This window comes from Bos indicus, chromosome 24 (assembly GCF_029378745.1).
Source record: "Bos indicus isolate NIAB-ARS_2022 breed Sahiwal x Tharparkar chromosome 24, NIAB-ARS_B.indTharparkar_mat_pri_1.0, whole genome shotgun sequence".
Lineage (NCBI taxonomy): Eukaryota > Metazoa > Chordata > Mammalia > Artiodactyla > Bovidae > Bos > Bos indicus.
The window spans coordinates 47,105,968-47,130,475 of NC_091783.1; the positions used below are offsets into that span (position 1 = coordinate 47,105,968).

Consider the following 24,508-nt stretch of genomic DNA (forward strand, 5'->3'; position numbering starts at 1 on the left):
CAAGGGGAATAACCATTCTAGAGACCTTGAGGACTTTTTCTTTTAAGCTCTAAGGGAAGTAGTATTAGGGTCCCCCTTTTACATTTGAAGAAATTGAGGCTTAGGGGCATCTAGCAACTTGCTGGAAGTCGCCTGGCTCTAAGTGGGGGCACTTTGCAGGCCTGTCTCACCCCCAAGGTCTTTCAGGATCTGATTCCTCTGCTATGGTGTGGAAGACTTGTTTTTGTTTGAGGATTACCTCAGGAAAATAAAAATGTATGTGTGGCATATTTTTTGAGTTTAAAAAAAAATAGATGGGTTTTAAAAGTCAGAAAATGAAATCTCTGCAACTGTAGTGAAGCATTCTTTTGTTATTGAAAGATTTGAATTTTTATCATGGAGGTTTTTTTTTTTTGGCCAAAATTTCAAAGGCATCCTTTTTGGTGATGGATTATAACACAGCATTTTTGAAAAAATTTTTATCTTATATTGGAGTATAGCCGATTAACAAAGTTGTGATAGTTTTAGGTGAGCATCGAAGGGGACTCAGCCCTATGTTATACATATCTCCAGTCTCCCCAAACTCCTCTCCCCTCCAGGGCACCACATAACACTGAGCAGAGTTCCATGTGCCATACAGTAGTTCCCTGTTGGTTATCCATTTTAAATATAGCAGTGTGTACATGTTCATCCCAAACTCCCAAATTACCCCTCTCCCCCTACCCGCTAGCAGCCATAAGTTTGTCCACTAAGTCGACAACAGCATTTAAAAATTCTTTTTGTTTACTTATTCATTTTTGGCTGCATTGGGTCTTTGTTGCTTTGGGAGGGCTTTCTCTAGTTGTGGCAAGCAGGGGCTCCTCTTTGTTACGATCCGTGGGCTTTTCACGAAAGTGGCTTCTCTTGTTGCAGAGGAGGCTTCAGTCGTTGCAGTACACGGGCCCAGTATTTGTCGCGCACAGGCTTTGTTGCTCCGTGGCACGTGGAATCTTCCAGAAGCAGGGTTCAAACCTGAGTCCCCTGCATTGGCAGGCAGATTCTTATCCCACTGTGCACCAGGGAAGTCCCAGCAATTTTTTTTATTTTAACAGCACTTTTGAACAAACTTTGTGACTGAGTAATATGATTTCTCCCTGGACTGACCGCATTAGATCTTCAGTGACAAAATGTGGCCTTTCTTATAATACCTTACATCAAAATTTTGGAAATGGCCTTTTTTCTCATGGTAAACATGATGAACATGGTAAACATCACGGCAGATGGTGACTGCAGCCATGAAATTAAAAGACGCTTACTCCTTGGAAGGAAAGTTATGACCAACCTAGACACCATATTAAAAAGCATAGACATTACTTTGCCAACAAAGATCCATCTAGTCAAGGCTATGGTTTTTCCTGTGGTCATGTATGGATGTGAGAGTTGGACTGTGAAGAAAGCTGAGCACCGAAGAATTGATGCTTTTGAACTGTGGTGTTGGAGAAGACTCTTGAGAGTCCCTTGGACTGCAAGGAGATCCAACCAGTCCATCCTAGAGATCAGTTCTGGGTGTTCATTGGAAGGACTGATGTTGAAGCTGAAACTCCAATACTTTGGCCACCTGATGGGAAGAGCTGACTCATTTGAAAAGACCCTGGTGCTGGGAAAGATTGAAGGCAGGAGAAAGGGATGACAGAGGAAGAGATGGTTGGATGGCATCACCAACTAGGTGACGGACATGAGTTTGGGTAAACCCCAGGAGTTGGTGATGGACAGGGAGGCCTGGCATGCTGCAGTTCATGGGGTCGCAAAGGGTCGGACACGACTGAGCAACTGAACTGAACTGAAACATGATGAACTGCGTCATGTTTAACATTAGATTTTCATGTCATTGAAGATCTAATGTCAGTCCAGGGGAGAAGAGCAATTGACGAACCAGGCAGTCTGCATGTGGGCAGTGGGTTGCTCTGCACTTTTCACCGTTCATTGATGGAAAGCGCTTCCAAGGGCAGCATAGTGCCAAGTGTCTGCTCTAAAACCAGGGCTGGCAGGTTGGTGTGGTAGGAAGGGCTTGCAAGGTAGCAACACAGACTCAGGAGCCAGTATTGTTGTTGTTCAGTCGCTAAGTCATGTCCGACTCTTTGTCACCTATGGGCTGCAGCACGCCAGACTTCCCTGTCCTTCACTATCTCTGGAGTTTGCTCAAATTCATGTCCACTGAGTCAGTGATTCTATCCAACCATCTCATCCTCTGTCACTCCCTTCTCCTGATGCCCTCAATCTTTCCCAGCATCAGGGTCTTTTCCAGTGAGTCAGCTGTTCGCATCAGGTGGACAGAATATTGGAGCTTCAGCTTCAGCATCAATCCTTCCAATGAATATTCAGGGTTTATTTCCTTTAGGAATGACTGGATTGACTGGTTTGATCAACTTGTGTCCAACAGACTCTCAAGAACCTTCTCCAGCACCACAATTTGAAAGCATCAGTTCTTCAGTGCTCAGCCTTCTTTATTATCCAACTCTCACATCACAACTGAAAAAACCATGGCTCTGACTATAGGACCTTTGTCAGCAAAGCGATGTCTGCTTTTTAATACTCTGTCTAGGTTTGACATAACTTTTCTTCCAGGAGCAAGCTTTTTTTAATTTCATGGCTTTAGTCACTGTCCGCAGTGATTTTGGAGCCCAAGAAAATAAAATATGCCACTGTTTCCACTTTTCCCCCATTTATTTGCCATGAAGTGATGGGAGCAGATGACATCATCTTGGTTTTTTGAATGTTGACTTTTAAGCCAGCTTTTTCACTCTCCTCTTTTACCTTCATCAAGAGGTTCTGCCTTGATGGAGGAGCCAATCTGCCTTGGTTCAAATGCCCACTCTACTCTTTGCTAACCAGTGACCTTGGGCAATCTACTTACTTTCTTTGTCCCTCAGTTCCCTTGCTTGTAAAATGGAGTAATGGAAGATAATGAGTGTCAGGCACATGTTTTATTATGAGGATTAAACATATGACTTGCTCAGAGTAGTGCCTGACAACACGTGAGCACATATGAGTCCTTGCTTACTTTTACTGTGGAGGAGGTACGAGCTGGATTTTATTCTTCTGATACACAACCTGGTTCAGCAAAGAACTTAAAGCAGTTAAAAATGTGGGTTTGGCCCACTTTTCATTATCTTTTGATAAAAATCTCAGCTCCATTCAAAAAACTCTGAGCTGAATTACCTTGAGACAGTGTTTTCTAAGCACCTGGAACTCTATAACAGTCATTCTGCAGAATGTTAATTGATATGACTTCAAATGAGCTTTAAGGTCAAGTAAGCTTGGCAAACATTGGGTTCAGTTTAGTTCAGTTCAGTCGCTCAGTCATGTCCAACTCTTTGTGACCCCATGAACAGCAGCCTCCCTGTCCATCACCAACTCCCAGAATTCACCCAAACCCATATCCATTGAGTCGGTGATGCCATCCAACCATCTTATCCTCTGTTGTCCCCTTCTCCTCCTGCCCTCAATCTTTGCCAGCATCAGGGTCTTTTCCAATGAGTCAGCTCTTCGCATGAGGTGGCCAAAGTATTGGAGTTTCAGCTTCAACATCAGACCTAGCAATGAACACCAAGGATTGATCTCCTTTAGGATGGACTGGTTGGATCTCCTTGCAGTTTGCAATCCAAGGGACTCTCAAGAGTCTTTTCCAACACCACAGTTCAAAAGCATCAATTCTTTGGTGCTCAGCTTTCTTTATAGTCCAACTCTCACATACATACATGACCACTGGAAAAACCATAGCCTTGAGTAGATGGACCTTTGTTGACAAAGTAATGTCTCTGCTTTTTAATATACTGTTTAGGTTGGTCATAACTTTCCTTCCAAGGAGTAAGCGTCTTTTAATTTCATGGCTGCAGTCACCATCTGCAGTGATGTTTACCATGTTCATCATGTTTACCATGAGAAAAAAGGCCATTTCCAAAATTTTGATGTAAGGTATTATAAGAAAGGCCACACTTTGTCATTGAAGATCTAATGTGGTCAGTCCAGGGAGAAATCAGTCCAGTGATTTTAGAGCCCAGAAAAATAAAGTCAGCCACTATTTCCATTGTTTCCCTGTCTGTTTGTCATGAAGTGATGGGACCGCATGCCATGATCTTAGTTTTCTGAATGTTGAGCTTTAAGCCAACTTTTTCACTCTCCTCTTTCATCAAGAGGATCTTTAGTTCTTCTTCACTTTCTGCCATAAGGGTGGTGTCATCTTCATATCTGAGGTTATTGATATTTCTGCTGGCAATCTTGATTCCAGCTTGTGCTTCTTCCAGCCCAGCGTTTCTCATGATGTACTCTGCATAGAAGTTAAATAAACAGGGTGACAATATACAGTGTTGACGTACTCCTTTTCCTATTTGGAACCAGTCTGTTGTTCCATGTCCAGTTCCAACTGTTGCTTCCTGACCTGCATACAGGTTTCTCAAGAGGCAGGTCAGGTGGTCTGGTATTCCCATCTCTTTCAGAATTTTCCACAGTTTATTGTGATCCACACAGTCAAAGGCTTTGGCTTAACAGGCTCCTTTATTTCCTGACTTCTCAGATCTTCTAATTTACATACAATGGGAATATATCTGTGCTAAAGTCACAGTATTCTGGGCTTTGCAAACCAATTTGGCCAAGGAACTGATTTTTCCTCAGGCCATCTTTAGGGACTAGTTTTTCATGGAACACCCTGAGAAATGCTGCCTTCACAGATTCACTGACCCTCATAGACCTGAACTCACCTTATAAGGCCCCAACATCAAGAGCTTTGTATTAATAGATGCTTGATAAGTGTTATTTGAGCAGCCATTAAGGAACTTACTAGCAGGTAGATGGGTGAAATAATTGGAAAGACACAGCAATTCACACAGGTAATTACTGGGTTTTTTTTTTTTTTTTTGTATTCTAGAAACTGTATCAGGAGAACTGTAAAAACAAAAAGACAAAAGTCACACAGCTATCCTTTCTCCTGCAGGTGCTATTACTGCCTCAAGAATCATCTGTTTACAAAGCATGCATTTCCCCTTTCTGCCACGAGATGGCCTCTTGCATCTGTAATTGATAGAAGTTATGCTAAAGTTGATCATTTCCCGAGACCTGCTGGGAAAGGGAGAGATGAATGAATTATCAAGTTGAAAAATGTTTAAGGACATATTAGTGTCACTAAAGTAGACTTGCCTTAAATGAAAAGCTGAGAGGATTGATTTTTGTGTATTAAAATAAATAGAGAAAGCGTTGTAGGGAAGGCCATGTGAGCTGGTCTTGAAAGATGTATAAAATGTGGATAGACAGTTGTGATGGACAAGGACGTTTTAGACAGGGGCACAGAGCAAGCAGGGGCAGGGCATAAGTGAACCACTAGGTGAACAAAGAGCAGAGATCAAATGCATGAGGGAGAGTTAGTGAGAGCCGACGGTGAGGGGTCATGGCTGCCGTTCCTCTAGCTCCGCACGTGCACCTCCTCTGGCCCCAGTGCCTGTTACCAGCCTCTCCGGCATCTCTTCTACTGTGGCTTTCTCCTTACTGCTCACACCTCTTTTTAAAGTCCTGTCACTCTGTTGGTTAAGAATTTCCAGTAGCTCCTCCTACCAACTCTGTTAAATTCAGACCCCGTTCAAGCCCAAACAGTGGAATAGGAGCACATAGACATAGCTCTGCGTACTTCCCTGATGGTCCAGTGGTTAAGACCTTGTGCTCCCCGTGCAGGGGGTACGAGTTCAATCCCTGGTAGGGGAAGTATGATCCCACATTCCCCATGGAATGGCAAAAAAAAAAAAAAATCCTGTTTTCCTGATCAACTAGTTTAGGAAATACGGGGCCTGCCATCATCTATTGTTATCATTTTTAAGCCCAAACTCTCTGATCCTGGAAAGTGTTCAGAATGTGATGTCAGGAAAGCAGTCTTTATATTCAGGCAGTCTCTAATGTATGTTCCCATCTTTTTTTTTTTTAAACAAGTATATGTATGTAAGTATATGTGTATTTAAGTCATTTTAAAAATGTTTGGAAAGAGAGAAAACATTAACATTGTCTCTGAGTAGTGCAATTTTCTTTTGATTTATCTATATTTTCTAATTTTTTCTTAAATGAGCATGTATTACATCATACTAAACAAAAAATTATTAATAAAAATGGATTTAGTTTTTTCCTATGTAAAATGGGGATTAAGACAGAGGATAGAAGCCTGATGAGCCATTAAGGAGTATAGAAGCTGACTGACCTGATCAATTCACGTTTGCAAATTCTTTAAATTAAGCAAGGTACTTGAAATAGTCATGGCAACCTCTTTTAAGAAAGTTTAGTCCTCTAACTGATCTGAATCTGGAACACAGAAGGAAGCATGATAAAAAAAAGGAAAGTTTTCTCCTCTATATGTTCCCAGAGTTGAAATCAAAGAGAAAGAACTCTAACTGGAGTCCTCAATCTGAGGTCTTTGGATGAGTTCCTGAAATTATATGCTAATTTGTACGTATTTGCATGTTTTTCAGGAGAGAGTTTTTGGTTTTCAAAGAGGTTGAGGACTCAGATTAAAACCAGAGTTTTTCCACCTCCAGAGGATTGTGAGACAAGGAGCTTGCTTTTATTGCTAAGACCACTTAAGTCAGACAGCCTCTGACTGACCAGGTTAAAATGAGCGAGGGACCCCTGGTGCTGACACTACATGCATACAGAGGAAGCTGGTGGTATAATCTGTGACCAATGAAGAAATTATCAGAAACAATACATCCAAGTAGATGACACTTTCTTATACTAAATTTCCTTAGTGATGTCGATCAACAGATTTTTGGAATCCCCTTCAGAGCACGTGACATATTCTTTTCAGCTACTTCAATGATGGCAAGCCTTGCCTGTTGTGGTTAAACTGGGGTTTTATCACTTGTCAAATGTTACCTGAAATGAATACTAGTAAATAAAGAAGTAAGCAAGTTGGGCAAATAACCATCTTTGGCTAAACATGAATGAAAGTAAATTACAAGATATTTTCTTAGTTGATTTACTTATTTGACTTTTAAGTACTTCCAGTAGCATATTGGGCACCTACCGACCTGGGGAGTTCCTCTATCAGTATCCTGTCATTTTGCCTTTTCATACTGTTCATGGGGTTCTCAAGACAAGAATACTGAAGTGGTTTGCTATTCCCTTCTCCAGTGGACCACATTTTGTCAGAGTGAAAAAGTTGGCTTAAAGCTTAACATTCAGAAAACTAAGATCATGGCATCTGGTCCCATCACTTCATGGGAAATAGATGGGGAAACAGTGGAAGCAGTGTCAGACTTTATTTTTCTGGGCTCCAAAATCACTGCAGATGGTGATTGCAGCCATGAAATTAAAAGACGCTTGCTCCTTGGAAGGAAGTTATGACCAACCTAGATAACATATTGAAAAGCAGAGATATTACTTTGCCAGCAAAGGTCCGTCTAGTCAAGGCTATGGTTTTTCCAGTGGTCATGTATGGGTGTGAGAGTTGGACTATGAAGAAAGCTGAGCACTGAAGAATTGATGCTTTTGAACTGTGGTGTTGGAGAAGACTCTTGAGAGTCTCCTGGACTGCAAGGAAATCCAACCAGTCCATTCTGAAGGAGATCATCCTGGGTGTTCACTGGAAGGAATGATGCTAAAGCTGAAACTCCAGTACTTTGGCCACCTCATGCGAAGAGTTGACTCACTGGAAAAGACTCTGATGCTGGGAGGGATTGGGGGCAGGAGGAGAAGGGGACGACAGAGGATGAGACGGCTGGATGGCATTACTGACGCAATGGACGTGAGTCTCAGTCAACTCTGGGAGTTGGTGATAGACAGGGAGGCCTGGCGTGCTGCAATTCATGGGGTTGCAAAGAGTCGGACACGACTGAGCGACGGAACTGAACTTAAGTTCTTCCAAAATGTCTTTTTAATTTTTATTTACGTGTTTACTTGGCCGTGCTCTGTCTTAGTTGTGGCCCCTGGAGGCTTCCATCTGAGTTGAGGCGTGTGGGGTCTTTCGCTGTGCCATGTGCACTCTTAGTTGCAGCGTGTGGGACCTAGTTCCCCGAGCAGGGATCGAACCCACGCCCCCTGCATTGGGAGTGCAGAGTCTTAGCTGCTGGACCACTGCGGAAGTCCCCAAAATGTTTTGAAAGACAGTGTTTGGATATACTTAACCTATGTGGTGGAGCTCTTTACTATACAGGCAAACCTTGTATGTTCTAGTTTTTGTTTAATGTACTCTTTAATATACGCTTACTATTTGTATTGAGTTTCTTTGGACTTTGCCTTTATTCTCTTTACCTAGAGTTAATTTTTTTCTTTCTTTTGTGAAATGTCCAGATATATTGATGCAGCCAATGCTTTGGAGCAAGAAACTAAAATGGGGTTACGACGCTTTCAAGTGTGTGACAACGTTGATCTTGAAACTATTTTGATGGAATATGAGAGCTATTATTTTGTAAAGTTTCAGAAATACCCCAAAATTGTCAAAAAGGCATCAGACACAGGTACGTGGCTATTTTCTAGAAGTAAGGTGCTGTCTCATCTTTAAGTTCTGTGTGTCTTCCTCATTTTATTCCCAGATAGAGGATGTCCTCCACCCTACACTGAAAGAATAGACCAGAAGGATTCTGTAGCCTCTTTTAGATCCAGTGCAGATGATTTAAACATGGTCGTCTGGACACTGATGTCCCTTTTTGTCATGTCGGCATTTGCTTGAGGACTGTATGGTTTAGGGCAATGAAAACAAAACCCCAGCGTGTCGCAGGTACTTTTTAGAAGATCAACATTACTTTCATTTCTTTAGAGATGGAAAGAGCTGTTGGAAGACAGTAAATGACAGAAGACTTTTTTCTTGTTGGGAAGACCTATTATCTATCTTGAAAATAACATGAAAATGAGTATTGGTGAGGCTAATAGCTCATGTATAGATAATGAAATGCTTCTGAAAGCCATCAATCCAGATAATGATCAATATAATGCAAAGACCCAGTATAGGTTAGCAGTCAAGGAGGCTGGCTGGAGGGAAGATCTAAAGTTAGGGCCCTGTGTTTTGTAGTGACATTGACTTAGAAGTCTGTAAGTGGGGGAAGTAATTATAAACCAAGGGAGATCATTGTCCTGTTTACAAGGCACTTGTTAAGCCACAGACTTTAACATTTCATGTAGGGACCAGGAAACCAAAAGGAACGTCAATTAAAAATAGCCAGGGCTGAATCACAGAGCTGGAAGGGGTCCGAGAGAGCAAGAGAGGTTTCATCTGCACTCTCTTCCAGTTCAGGGTTCATAGCTCTAGATCCGTGGCTGGTTGATGGATCTGGGTTTTGACAGAAAAAAGCAGAGACTCCTAATCACTGGGCCACAGGACTGTTACTGACATGACTTGATTTTAATGCTAGTTCTAGCTTGGAGCCACACTCTCCTGGGATATTGGGCACAGTGTCTTTAGTTTAAGGTAAACGGGCAGGGTTTGACTGAAGTGTTCCATTCTGGTGTCCCAGAAAGTGAAAGCAAAAGTGTTAGTTGCTCAGTTGTGTCCAGTTCTTTACAACCCCATGGACTGTAGCCCATTAGGCTCCTCTGTCCATGGAATTCTCCAGGCAAGAATACTGGAGTGGGTGGCCATTCCCTCCTTCAGGGGTCTTCCTGACCCGAGGATCGAACCCAGGTCTCCTGCACTGCAGGCAGATTCTTTACCGTCTGAGCCATGTCCCAGGGACCACAGCAAAATCGTGTCAAGTTCATGAAAACTTAATGAAATGGTAACTATAAAGCAGCCCACACTGGAGCTGCCACCGAGTCTGTGGTCTCCCAACACGTTTAATATCTTCTGAGGCCTTTGGGTTCTTTGTGTGGAAATGCTTGGGAAGCTTGGGCTTCTTTCTCTTTGCTGGTAATTCCATTCCCCTCTAGATGAGAATAGCTTACAGTTTCTGCATGTAGCACCAATTTTAAGAACAATGTAAAAGGACAAACATACCTGAAAAATCACTTTCTCTTAAAAATTTATATTTCCTTCTCCTCTTGATATTTGTTTTGCCACAGCAGAAAACAGTTTACCTCAAGGAAGTGGAGGGAAGACCAGAAGGTAAAGTAAATGGTAATTCATCCTGACCAACTCAACCCTTACGAGTTTGTGGGATCCGTTTCCAGAAGGTTCTCCGGTACGGCTCCATATCTGCCAAGCAGCAATATCAGACCATGGTCCTGTGACCCAGGGGGCCAGCCATGGGCTCCCCTTATGTTACAGACAGCCAGGGCGTGCACCACTGTCGGCTCTCTGCTTTTACCACCAAGAATTGCATCCGCCGATGCTTTGTCTTTCTAGACTAGGTGGTATGAAAAGTATGGACCTCAGAGACCAAAAGATCCAGGTTCAGTTCCTGGCTCTGCCACTTACAAGCTTGGAGCAAGAGTCTGACACATAGTGAGTTCCCAGAACATAGTAAGCACCTCCCTAGAAATATTTTTCCTTTTTGAATCCTAAAGGTCATTTCTCTGTGTACCCTAGATCACGTCCTGACAGTCTGGAGGGAGTCAGGTCTTTCCATTCCTCTCCTTTTCTCACACTCACCTTGTATTTCTTTCTCCAGCTTCTCAAATCCCAGTCTCATCTGGGAGTCGTGGTATCTGACTGGAGCCCCTCTGTCTCCTGACTCTTCTGGGTTGACACTTGCCTCAGTGTCCCCCGCGTTCCCCTCCTCCCACTCCGGGCCACACGCCTGTCAGCAGAGCCTGTTAACAAAGTGCCCAGGACCGCACAGCTGTGGGGCATCAAGGCCTGTGCTCTTTGCTATTACAGGAAAGCCCAGACCTCAGGGGAAAGTGGCAGTGGGCTTCCAGTGGAGACCACACAATCACTCAGGCCGTGAGCAAAGTTTAAAAAAAAAATCTTAGGACACAATTAAAAGAAGAAAACTTAGATTGTGATCGTAGGTAACTCACTGGGCCCTCGAGAGCTTCTGGGAGTCCCATGGACTCCCTGCTCTGTGACTCCAAGTCCCTTGTCTGCAGCCTGAGAAGGAAGGGACTTAGCCGCCTCATCTTTTATAAGTGAAGACCTTTGGCGTCATTTAAAGAAGAGCTGTGGAGCCCGAGCCTACTTCACCATGACGGTCACGGGGTCCCTCAGCCTGAGGCTACCTTTGCTTTCATGCAGTTTTTTCCGAACAGTCTCTTTGTTTTCACCAAAGTGTTCTTCTTTCCTTTATAGTTTCCATAAAGCTAGTCAGACTCCGGTAATAAATGATAACTACTTGTGAGCAGAAACAGTGAGGTGCATTTTAAGAGGCAGCTTCGGAATGCGTATGGAAACCTGATTGCTTTTCAGCCGCAGGTTCATCCCTGGGACCTCCTCAGCACTCCGTATCTGGCGGAACGCTCTGGGAGCGACTGTCTGGGAGCGCCTTGCTCCTTTAGCCCTGGAGCAGGGTGGCACGGGGCAGCAGGGGGTTTCTTCAGCTCCTCTCTGGGTAGCTGTTTATACATGGCAACCATTGACGTTGGGTGGAAAATTGTTGGCTGTAAGAAAGATAGCTAGAAAAATGATGCATGGCATTTGTATATAATCTATACTCTAAACAGTTATTGAAATGAGAGGTTGTGTCATAAGAGGAGGCGGTGGACCCTCTAGCCCCGCCTTAGACCTGGGAGGTAGACTGAAGATGGGCAGGGCTGGGCCGGATTGGGTGGGAGGACAGTCCAGATGGATTTGTGCCTGCAGATCTTTCCAGAACTCTCCTTAAATGCACTGTGTGAGGTGTTTGCGATCTCAGATTCAGTTAACAGGATTTCCTCCAAGGTCTTTGTTCCCTGCCCTAGGGTGATGACCGACAGTTGTCAGAATCTTCCCAAGATCAACCAGCAGAGGCCGCGGTCCAAAACCACCGTGGGAAAGCCCGGGGACGCCAGGCCCCTCCACGTGGAGCATCCCAAACAGGTTGGGATGGCTTTGCTTGGCTCCAGTACCATTACAGGTGGCTGAGAAACAGCCCCAAGGAAATAGTCACGTTTACTTGTTCATCGAGGACAGTTTGATTTTGTTCAGTTACAGAGTTTCTTCCAGCACTTGGAAGGAGGGCTCCTTCCTTCCCACAAACTTTCGGCTGGTCTGAGTGCTGGGCGACAGGCCTTGAGGGGTGAATCCTAGGCCCAGTCAGAGCAGGAGGGCCTGGTTCCCACAAGGCTCAGTCTTCCTCTTGAGGAAGCTGGAGGTGCCAGCTCTTCCCATCCCACAGTGTATCCCTGGGGTCCTAAGTGTAGGTTGGGGTGGTCTTGGTGTGGCTGGGCTTCAAGTCTCCTGTTGGGTTTCTCCAAGCCACACATGGTGGGTCGCTAACCCACACCTCCACACTTGGCTTTCTGTGGGGAGAGATGGGCAAGCAAGAGGAGAGAGAGAGCCCAGCAGGCGAGTGAAACCCATGCTGAGAAACTTCGGTACAGGACAAAACATACCAACCAGGTTTGAAGGAAAGAGAACCAATTGAAATGGTGAAGAGGAAAGGGAAGAATGCATGTCAAAGCTGTCCAGAGGGATAGAAAGTCATTATCTCACAACTCAGTAAGGGTCAGAGGGAATCTCTCATCTTCAAGGGGGTTGTGTGGTCCTGGCCACTGTAGACTGGCTCAGGTGGAAGCAAGGTAAAGCGGGAGGGGGCAGTCTGAATCCCACAGGAAGCTGGCTGCCTGTTGACTGCTGTGTTTCCAAACTCAGCCACCCCTGACCACAAACACCTCTGGTCCCAGGAGAAAAGACAGGCCTGTGAGTGGAGGTGGGTGGAGGCCCAGCCATTTCTTCCACTGTTTGTGGGGCTCAGAGCCTGTGGCTTCCTGGGACAGCTCCTCCCACCCAGCACAAGCAGAGTTTATTTGTCTTGTTGGGTCTGCACAAAAGTGGCGGAATCACACATGGAGGTCCCCATTTGCAGAAGGATTTGGGACGACAGGACAGGCAGCTGCAGCCAGCATCTCAAAATTGCTTTCTGTCGCTGACTTCTCACTTCTCTTCTTCTTTCTCCAGGACGTTGTCAATCACACTCACAAGGAGAATGCTGACTTCGGCTTAAGTATATCTGGAATCAACAAAGGCAGTGGAGAAGAAAACGTCCGTCCACAAAAAGTAAGCGGGACTCATGAAGCAAACATTGAATGGGGAATTTCCCTTTTCTTTCTGAAAATGAAAAATTTTGAGTGTTACATTTCTCAAACAGATAAGGTAGTATGTGATGATCAAAGGTTGGCTATGGGGTGAACTGGGAAGAGATGGGCTGAGGATGAAACCCTGAGGTCCTGGACCAGGTCTCCCTTCTGGATGGGTAGATTTGAATTAGTGGCTCCATCTCCAAAGGGCTCAGTTTCCCATTTATAAATTGTGGGGTTTGGAAGAGATGGCTTGGTTCCTTTCAGCTTAAAAATCCTGTGATTACAGTGATCAACTGTCCTGCATTATTCAAGGAGTTGTGGCCTCACATTCATTCCTTTCTGCCCTGTCAGTGGGAGTTGACTAGCAGTGTCCCTTTCTCCTTGGAGATATGGCTCCAGATTTGAATGTAATTTCATGTGAACCTCAGTTGATATAAGGTTGATCTTGTCCTCGATAGCCATTTCTACTGCTTTCCTAATGAACTTCATGTCCTGATTTGTGCGTAAGAGTCTTTCAAACAGAAGAGACCCAGTTTGGGTAGCTGTAGGCTACAGGCAGGTAAAAATGTGTCACTTGGACATAAAAAGCAGCATCAACACCAGTGTGTTTCTCTTGACTGTAACTTTGAGGACTGAGTTCCATTCAGAGTTACCTTTCTTTCTTCGATCCTATGGGACTGCTGACTCACCTCTAGCCAGCACTTCTCAGGCAAACTAAACTCTGGATGTGTGTGTCTGGAGGGAAATGGGGAGCATCTCCCTGGAAATCAAGGGGAATTGGCTCCTTTTAGGGCCTCAATTATATGGGTGAATGCTGGAGGTGACACATTCCGATCAGTGCCGCCCACAGAGAAGCACTTCCCTGCTCACCGTTCCTACCTTATCATGTTTTCCAGTCACTTTTGTGCCCAGCAGTGTTGCAGCATTAGTTGCTCTTAGGAACATCTCACGTTGATATGAACGGGTATTTCTAATCAGGTCAAGGAAGGGGCTGTTTAATCCAGCACTAAACCTTTGAAAGAATCTGGCTATAAATTCTGTTTGCAGCAGAAATGCCCTCAGGTTAAGCTTTGGACAGTTTCTGCCTAACGTTTCATGAGCTTAAGAAGGGGTTATAGTCAGGGGCCCATCTCCAAAAACTGGCGCTTCATTGTCATCTCAGAGGTGCCGGATCTCAGAGCCTCCAAAGCTCACGATACCCAAGTCCCTTTGCAGACTTACTAGGTGTATTGTTCTCAAGGCACCAGCTTTGAAGTCAGCCTGCCTAGGTTCAAATCCCATGTCTCACCTTCCTGACTGATTCTTGGGCCAGTTTTTAGATCTCTCCAAGCCTCATTTCTCTCATCTGTGAAATGGAAATAATCAGAGTGTGCACCTCCAATGTCATAAGGAACAGAGAGCACATGATAAACAGTGAGTGTTGGCTACTGTTACTGTCATTTAATTTTGACATGTATCCTTGCTTTTTCCTTCTTTCTATAGAGGGACAGTGGCATCAGAAGGAGGCTGGGTATGGGAGATAGATATCTGGGTTTGAATCCTGGTCTTAAGTTCCTTGTTAGCTGTGGGACCCTGGGTAGAGCATTTCACTTCTCTAGGCTTACCTCCACATCTGTGAAGCGAGGATGCCACTCCCGACTAGCAGAAGTGTTATAAGAATTGGCAGTAATCCACAGCAGGTACCTCACACACCTGATTTGTGCCAGGCACTCTCCTGAGTGATGAAGGCACAGTATAGTCAGCAGATAGGAACTATCAGTATCCTTGTGCCAATGAGTTCTTCCCATGTGTGGAGTATTTTAAAAGAAAGATGATACAGGGGAATTGGACACGTAGAAAACTGGTGGTGCATCAGGAGCTGAAAAATGCTCGGGAATTTTATTCAAGCCAACTTCATTGTGGAAAATTTATTTATAATGTGTTTTTTCTTTTTTTCCTGGAGTGCCCCAACCTGAGGAAATCATCTTGTTCATTATTAGCATAGCTTCCTCTTAAAGCTTTACTTTAAGTTTGCACTGCAGACCATGGTACATAAATGTGTCTTGATTTAATGAAGCCGAGCTATTAAGGACAGTCTCCCCTCCTGTTTTAATGGCCGCTGCAAATAACTATTACTCCCTTTCAGGGCCCAATCATTGACTTCCGAGGGCTGCTCACAGATGCCATCAAAGGAGCAACCAGTGAACTTGGCTTGAACAGCTTCGACTGTAACCCAGACCCCTCAGTAAGTGGCTAGGACGGGACATCCATCTTGCAAACTGCCCAAATCCAGATGAGATTCTGGAGCACAGTTTTGAGTCCAGAGGAGCCTTGAGATCCAGTTAAAGGTCACAGCGACCTGCCACCGTTTGTGTCATGGAGCTCTGTGCCCTGTTTTCCTTCCTAAGTGGTGAAGCCATATTGTAACGTGAGGCTTTCTACCCTCATCATTAGGAACGACTCTTGAAACCTCTGAGCGCATTTATTGGCATGAACAGTGAGATGCGAGAATTGGCAGCCGTGGTGAGCCGGGTAAGATCTGATATTCAATTCACAAATTTACGGAGGCAGACTGGGGCTCCAGGAGCATTGTGGGCTGCTGCTTTTATTAATAACAATAAATATGATCATTTATTTATAAAGTGCCCCCACTTGCGAAGGCACTCATATTGTTTAGAGGCACAATAATGCATGATGAATAAATTATAGAATCATAAAATTACAATACAAAAAGCCCACCATCTCACTATAGAGGCCAAGAAAACCCAAAGAGAAAAGGACTTAGAAAGGAAGGGACAGGTGAAAGGTTTTAGAGCTAAGCCAAGATTTAAGGAAAGAAAGCCTCTTAGAGAAGGAGAGAGGACGTCTGTGTTTTGTTTAAACAGTCTAAGCCTAGAAATAGAGATGTCGGGAGTCTGGTTTCATAACTGGAAATTTTCATGAAGAAACAGATTAGTAGGAAAGATCTTACCATCTACAGGACTGATTTTTTTTTCAAGCTTGGTCCCCCAGGACCTAAAGGCATTGAAATCTAGTGGTTGATGACACACAAGCTTGGGAATAGATTGACCTGGATTTGATTTCTAGATCCTCCTCTTTTTCACTCTGTGACTTGGGGCAAGTTCCTTGGTAACAGAATAGATTCCTGAGTTACAGGAGATTTTTCTAATCTCCAGTGATCTCATATTTAATGAAAGACTGAAACCTAGGCAGGCTCCTTTCTGGATGTTTAAAATGATGCAAAATTTGCACAGCTGCTCCGAGGTCGTTAAGGTCCCCAGGTCTCCATTTAGCCTAGCGGGTGTCCCCTGCATGCCTCTGATGTGTCAGGCACGTGCTGGCGGCTGGAAGCACAAAGGTGAACGGTAGCTGGAAAGGATCTGTATCTTCTTAGGGAAGAAGAGACGCAGGAAATAGCCCATGAGAAAGGGTAGAAGAGGGCGGAGGGGAGGCGTTCTGGGCAGAGGTACAGACAAGTGAGTTGTAGCGCCTATGCAGTGTTTCTGGGGATCCAACTGAAACACCATTAGAAACTGCGGGAGAAGGGACTGGAGAGCGAGGCTGGGGTTCCTGCGTGTTAGGGCGCTGTGAACAGTACCTGAGGTTGGGCTCAGTCTATATCAGATGGAGAATCTCTGAAAGGCGTCCATCAGGAGAACGGGATAATCAAATGTGCTTTTAGACAGCTTGTTCTAATGATAGTGTGGAAGGCCATCAGAGAAATGGAGATAGGAAGACCAGCTCAGGAGTTATTATCAGTGAGAGGATGAGGGGTCAAGCCAGGCTATGGTAATTAGGATGCATAAGAGAGCAGAGAAAAACATTGTTATACCCCCAAATCAAGTCTTGTTACTGTCTTTGCAAATGGATACCGTGACTAGTGGTGATATAGTTGTGGAGTAGAAGTGGCCTGGAATGATTCCACCTGGAATCCTTTCTACAGAACTGTGAGAGGCAGTCATATGGACTCTGCTTGAAAGCCGACAGGGACGGGGAGCTCATCTCCCACTGAGGCAGTTCTATTGAGTTCTGATAACTTTTGACTGAGATTAGGAGGAGCTTCCTACTGGGAAATTATAAACACTACCATGTGGAATTCAGTGTCAGTGCTTGATGATGACAAGAGATACTGCTGTGACTGATGGATGCCTTGAACTCCAGTGAATGCCCATTGTGTGCAAAGCTTTTCCTAAGAAAGTGTGGTAATAAGACTGAGTGGCTGGTCCTTTCAAGACGGGGTGGTTCTCCCGAGATTTGGGAAGACTGAGATCTTTGTCATCTCACCCAGGAATGGATTCTACATATCATGCAGTATCAAAATCACCTGCGTAAAGAGTTTCTCTAAGAAACGCTGTCACCCCTTGTGGAGGGACCTGGGAGGATGGGGGACTGAGTAGGGGCATAGCATCTCACCAGCATTTAAAAAATATGTTTTTACATATTATATAGATTTATTTATTCGGTTGCACCAGGTCTCAGTTGCAGCACACAGGATCTTCATTGCATCATGGGGGATCTTTTGTTGCAGTGTGAGGGCTCAGTAGTTGTAACACTTGGGCTTAGTTGGCACTTGGGGTTAGTGGCCTCTTGGCACGTGGAATCTCAGTCCCAGACCAGGGATCAAGCCCACGTCCCCTGCATTGAGAGGGTGATTCTTAACTACTAGATCACCAAGGAAGTCCCTGGTTTTATGTTCTTGAATCATGTGCATATATCACTTTTTTAAAAATAAAATAAATATAAAATTAGTTTCCAGATTGTTCTGTAGTCACTCAGAATGACTGTGGAAGGGAGGTGGGTTTTTTTGTTTTTTTTTTTTCTTTTTGCTATAACACTCTAGACAAGTTTGCCCAATACAGCTCCACTGAGAAAAGCCCCTGAGTGACTGTTCCGAGCATCTTGTGAAATTGAAGTTTGGAGACTGCAAATTAGTTATCAGTAAAAGCTACCTTAATTGATAATCCTCCGTGGTTGCTATGGGGCTCTACTCTGTGAGGGGAAACTGTATTTTCACTTGGTTGTTGGCTTCCTTGGATTTTGCAGAAGCAATTGCTCCTGATAGAAGTAGGGAGCAGTCACTAGGGAAAAAGAGAAATTGGTTTCAGAGGAGCATTATCTCTTTTATGTAGCAAATTAGAAAGTGTTGTTGAGATCAAGGAGCAGGAGAGAGTCCAGGCACCACCTAGGAACTATGTTTCAGATTAAAAGCTAATGTAATTTGTAGGCATGTTCTGTAGCTTCTTTGATTACAGTCGTAAATCAGCATGGTTTGGTATTGACTGAAGACGGGTATAGTCCACACTGTTCGGAGATTTTTTCTTTTTGGTAAATTTTATGTTGTATTATTGTTGTTGTTTAGTCGCTAAGTCATGTTCTATTCTTTTGCAACTCCATGGACTGTAGCCTGCCAGGCTCTTCTGTCCATGGGATTTTCCAGGCAAGAATACCGGAGTGGGTTGCTGTTTCTTTCTCCAGGGGATCTTCCTGACCTCAGGGATCGAACTCAGGGATTGAACACACATCTCCTGCACTGGCAGTTAGATTCTTCACTGAGCCACCTGGGAAGCCCTTTATTTTGTGTGTGTATATGTAGTTGGAGAAGGAAATGGCAACCCACTCCAGTATTCTTGCCTAGAGAATTCCATGGACAGAGGAGCCTGGCAGGCTACAGTCCATGGGGTTGCAAAGAGTTGGACACAACTGACTAACACTTTCCCTTTCATATATATATATATATACACATACACACATACATATATATTTTGTATATTTAGCTAATATTTGTATATATACATATTTTGTATACATATACATGTATATGTGCATGCATGCTAAGTCAACTCTTCATGATCCTGTGGACTATATTCTGTCAGACTCCTCTGCCCATGAGATTCTCCAGGCAAGAATACTGGAGTGGGTTGCCATGCCCTCCTCCAGGGGATCTTCCCGACCCAGGGATTGAACCTGCATCTCTTATGTCTCCTTCGGTGGCAGGCAGGAACTTTACCACTAGAGCCACTTGGCAAGCCCATGTATGTATATGTATGTATACAAAGCCTTCTTAAAATGTATATATACATACATATATATATATATAGCATATATATACAAGTAAATGGCAGCCCACTCCAGTATTCTTGCCTGGGAAATTCCACGGACAGAGGAGCCTGGTGGGCTACAATCCATAGGGCCACAAAGAGTCAGACACAAATAAAGCAACACAGCGCACACACATATACATACATACCTATATGTTTAATTTGGCTACACCAGGTCTTCATTGTGGTATGTGGGTTCTAGTTCCCTGACCAGGGATTGAGCAGGGCTCCGCCTGCTTTGGGAGCCCAGAATCTTAACCACTAGACCACCAGAGAAGTCCCTAGGAGATTTTTTTTTTAACCCTAAAAGTACAGTATTATATTATGAATATCTTCAGAGAAAATCACTAAATATTTTCATGGCATCCCTTTGGTGAACTAACTTCAAATTACAATATGTATATACATATATACCTAATACGAAAAGTTTTTTTTATCGTAAGCACTTTATGTCCTATCGCAAGTCAAGTATTCTGCTGCCCCTGTGTTTATTACAGCTGTGAAGGAGAACATTATAGTTTTAACAGAATGATCAAATGTGCATTGCAGGACATTTATCTCCATAATCCGAACATAAAGTGGAATGACATTATTGGACTCGATGCAGCCAAGCAGTTAGTCAAAGAAGCTGTTGTGTATCCTATACGGGTAAGGATGGGAGGCCTCTTGGGAGGCCCAATTTCTGTCCATTATCCATGGGGCAAGCTCACCTATCAGGAAGAGAAAGGGTGATTTTCTGTTCACAAATTGACTCTGGTTTTTTTTAATTTAAATATATTAAATTTTTTTTTACAATATTATATTGATTTCTGCAGTACAACAGTGTGAATCAGCCATAATTATACATACATCCCCTCCCTCCCGAGTTTCCCCTTCTTCCCCCCATGCCATCCCTCCAGGTCATCACAGAGCACCAGACGGCTCCCTGTGCTAAACGGCACTTCTCACCAGCTGTCCTTCTTGCAGCTGATACAGCTGCGTGCGTACGTTGATGCTTCTTTCTCCATTTGTTCCACTCTCCCTCCACCACTGTGTCGACAAGTCCATTCTCTACGTCCTCATCTCCATTCCTTCCCTGCAAACAGATTCTTCAGCACCATTTTTTAGATTCCATTTATGTGCATTAATATCCTATATTTTGTGTTTCTCTTTCTGACTTACTTTACTCTGTATAACAAGCTCTAAGTTCATCTACCTCACTAGAACTGACTCAGATTCATTCTTCTTTACGACTAAGTAATATTCCCTTGTAGGTATACACCACATCTTCTTTACCCATTCATCTGTCGATGGACATCTGGGCTGCTTCCATGTCCTGGCTATTGTCAGTAGTGCTGCTGTGAACACTGGAGTACATGTGTCTTTTTTGATTATGGTTTTTGCATCATACATACCCAGTGGTGGGGTTGCTGGGTCATATGGTAGATTTATTCCTGGTGTTTTAAGGAATCCCCATACTGTTCTCCATAATGGCTATATCCGTTCTCATTTTACATTCCCACCAACAGTGGAGGGTTCCCTTTTCTCCACATCTTCTCCAGCATTTATTGTTTGTAGATTTTTTGATGATGGCCGTTCTGCCTGGTGTAAGGTGATGCCTCATTATACTTTTGATTTGCATGTCTCTAATAATTAGTGATGTTGAGCATCTTTTCATGTGTTTACTGGTCATACATTCACTTTTTGCCTATGTCACAATATTTTGTCAACATGGAAGCACCAAGGCTCTGTCCATTCTAGGCCATTTGAAATCATGTTACATATTGGTTGAAGGCAGGTGTCTCCTCTAAGAGGTAATTTAAGATCTAAGACTCTGTAGTCTATATGATTAGTCAGTTACTATCAGACTATCTCCCTAAATATACTTATTATAGTAAAAATACCTGCCATAGGAGAGAGCATCTGACTGTGTTTGCATGGATTTCCCCCCACCTCACCCCCCGTACTCCCATCATTGGGGGCTTTGCTTTCGGCTGGTTGTAAAGACTAGACAGCCCCTTCCGGGGAACCAGCTGGTAGAGCCATTGAGTTGTGCTCATTGCTTACTGCTGACAAACCTTTGTGCAGAGTGACTCACTAAACAGGAAGAAAAACAGAAAAACGAGACTCCACGTTTGGTTTACACCAGTGGCGGTGAGGTCAGTGTTGTTGTTGTTCGGTCACTAAGTCATGTCTGACTTTGCGACCCCATGGACTGTAGCACGCCAGGCTTCCCTGTCCTTCACCATCTCCTGGAGTTTGCTCAGACTCATGTCCATTGAGTCGATGATGCCATCCAGCCATCCCATCTTCTGCCTCCTCATTCTCCTCCTGCCCTCAATCTTTCCCAGCATCAGGGTCTTTTCCGATGAGTTGGTGCTTCGCATCAGGTAGCCAAAATATTGAAGTTTCAGCTTCTGCATCAGTCCTTCTAATGGATATTCAGGGTTGATTTCCTTTAGGATTGACTGGTTTGATACTAAACAGGAAGAAATACAGAAAGCAAGACTACATGTTAGGTTTACAGCAGTGGCGATGTGGTCAGTGTACCACATGGCTTTTGCTGTGTAACAGACCACCCCAACAGTTAGTGCCTTAGAGCCACAATCATTTCCTTGTTTGCAGCGGTTCTGTGGGTGGGCATTTGGGGCTGGGCTCGGCAGGGCCAGCTTACGCTTTTCCGTGTGACCTTGGTTGGGCTCACTCACATGTTTGGGGTATCAGCCAGTCTGTCTGGAGAAGATGGAGAGCCTGGCAAAGCTGGGGTCACCAGGGCACCTGAGACCTCTCTCTGCCTCTCATCCTCCAGCAGGAGAGCCCAGTCTTGTTCACATGGTATCATCGAGTTCCCAGACAGAAGCAAGAAAGGGCCCAATTGCTGAGCCTTTCCCATGTCTCTTTTCATATACCTTATATTTTCAAGTCTCTTCTTCTACCTGCTAATGCCCCACTGGCCAAATTCATGAGGCCAAGTCCAGATTCAAGTGGTGGAGAAATATCCTCTGCCTCTTGATGGACAGGAAGGCCTGGTGTGCTGCAATTCATGGGGTCGCAAAAGAGTCAGACACGACTGAGCGACTGAACTGAACTGAACTGAACTGAACTTGATGTAGCAGCTGCAAATAATTAGTGGCCAGTTTTGGTGATCTCCTGCAGTCAGGATTACAAATTTGCTTTCTTGAATAACCTATTTATTCTTACCCCTGAGACCTTGCAGCCCCTGATTTTTGGATGCTTCTATTCAAATGAGACAAAATCAGTCCATTTGGACTGTCTTTCCTTTCTTCCTTCCTGTGTTCAGACACATGGGGGAGGAACTACAGTGGTGGTCAGAGGAAGTAGAAAGGTATTCCCTGCTTCCTCTGAGTAGCTCCATTGTTCAAGTCTTCTTGTGCAAAAGGCTAGAGCATTCATTGAGACTCTCTGGATGTGTTGTCGCCATAGTATTTGAAGTTCCATACAATGTCAAGATTTTGAATTAGTGTCAGGAAGAAGCTAATAGCTAGTTATGATTTTACTGTTTCGTTTCCTTCTCTCTTGTCCTTTACCAACTCCAGATGGTTTGAATTTGAACTAACAGGAGAGATTCACTGAAGTCCATGCGTGTCCTGTTTGGAGTCGGTGTCTCATTATGTATTGTGCATTGCACGTTCTCAGCTTCCAAATCAGGCTTCACCATAACGTTGAACTTTACTCACATACACCTTTCTATATTGGTTTTAAAAAGTTGGCATCTTAAAGAGCGCACCTGCTTCACAACATTCAAAAGACTGCTCGAACTCGGGGGGAAACCGTTACTTGCATGTGAGCAGTGACTACAGCAATGGAGGGGATAGTACCTATACATGCCTTTCTTCTCCTTAAAATAACTGCTCTTTTAAAAAGCAAAACATTTCGGCTGTGTATCCTATCAAGAGTGAAAGTCAGATCGAGATAAACTAGATACTCGTGTGTGTGTGTATACAGAGAGGGAGAGAGGCAGTCTTAAAAAAGGAGGGGCTGGCCCAGAGTCGCGTGTGTTTCACCCTAGCTCCCCTAGCTTGCCTGAGCTGAGGGTGTGCAGGCTGCCCTGCAGGTACCAACCTCATTATTGTTCCTTGCTCCCACAGTACCCACAGCTGTTTACAGGAATTCTTTCCCCCTGGAAAGGACTGCTACTCTATGGACCTCCAGGTAAAGGAATCTTTCTTCTGGGATCTTGGTGTGAAGCGAGTGTGCAGAGGATGAGTGGCCCATCTGTCTTCCCTTCGGGACTGGGGCAGCGTGCGCTGTGTACCCCCTCCTGTGCTGCTTGTGTGACTGTCTTGTGTCTGTCAGCAGAGGAATGGAGTTCGAGGGTCGCTCATGTTTTACCCACATGTGTCTCCAGGTACAGGAAAGACTTTACTGGCCAAAGCTGTGGCTACGGAATGCAAAACCACCTTCTTTAATATTTCTGCATCTACCATTGTCAGCAAATGGAGAGGGGACTCAGAAAAGCTTGTTCGGGTAGGGTTTCTTGATTTTGTTTCTTTAGAATTAATTCTGGCAGAAGACAGTGGTACAAAATGATGACAGTGGTCTTATTTGTTCTTAAGCGATTTAAGTGTTCAAATATATCCTGGATCTTAATGACCAAAAGCCCGGGAGGTGGATTGACTACTATGAAGCTGCTAGCGGTGCCCCTATCAGCAAACATGATCTCCCTTCTTTTGGGAATTTGGCCAACAGCCCCTTTTCGATTCATGTGACATAGAAATAGAACCGTGAAAAAAAATTGTCTCTGTAGTGGCCTATTTTTCTTTTATTCAAGAAACATTTATTATTAAGCATGTTCTGTATGTTCAGTTAAGATTTACTGAGAGGCTACTGCGTTATGCTTGTCCTTATACTAGATACTCTAAGGGAGAATCAAGAAACTTAAAACTTACTCTTTCAGATGCTCCAACCAACTTTCCTCCACAGTGCCATAGGCTGTAGGGATTTTTTTTTTTTATTCCCTTAGGAGATTGTCTTTATCTTTATATCATTTCTAAGAGTATATGGTATATATTTTTTAAAATATTTATTTATTTTTAATTGATTGATGACTGGTTTATAATATTGGTTTGATTTCTGTCATACATCCACATGAATTAACCATGAAAGTGAAAGTTGCTCAGTCGTGTCCAACTCTTTGCGACCACATGGACTGTAGCCCACCAGCCTCCTCTGTCCATGGAATTCTCCAGCCAGAATACTGGAGTAGGGTAGCCTTTCCTTTCCCCAGGGGATCTTCCCAACCCAGGAATCGTACCCAGCTCTCCTGCATTGCAGGCAGATTCTTTACAGCTGAGCCACAAGGGAAGCTCAAGAATACTAGAGTGGGTAGCCTATCCCTTCTCCAGTGGATC

General features: G+C 44.0%; 1 protein-coding gene across 5 annotated transcripts in view; it reads left to right on the forward strand.

Annotated features, from left to right (window-relative positions):
- The window catches only part of KATNAL2 (katanin catalytic subunit A1 like 2), a 110,005-nt gene that overhangs the window by 53,291 nt on the left and 32,206 nt on the right, over window positions 1-24,508 (forward strand). For 3 of the 5 annotated variants that reach the window (XM_070779001.1, XM_019986997.2, XM_070779003.1), the window contains exons 3-11: window positions 8,281-8,447; window positions 9,985-10,027; window positions 11,761-11,878; window positions 12,959-13,057; window positions 15,206-15,304; window positions 15,514-15,591; window positions 19,707-19,805; window positions 23,246-23,309; window positions 23,506-23,624. In XM_070779001.1, the coding sequence (XP_070635102.1) occupies window positions 8,281-8,447; window positions 9,985-10,027; window positions 11,761-11,878; window positions 12,959-13,057; window positions 15,206-15,304; window positions 15,514-15,591; window positions 19,707-19,805; window positions 23,246-23,309; window positions 23,506-23,624 (886 nt within the window). The remainder of the gene's footprint in view (window positions 1-8,280; window positions 8,448-9,984; window positions 10,028-11,760; window positions 11,879-12,958; window positions 13,058-15,205; window positions 15,305-15,513; window positions 15,592-19,706; window positions 19,806-23,245; window positions 23,310-23,505; window positions 23,625-24,508) is intronic. The other 2 variants (XM_070779002.1, XM_019986998.2) reach the window with 1 other exon arrangement.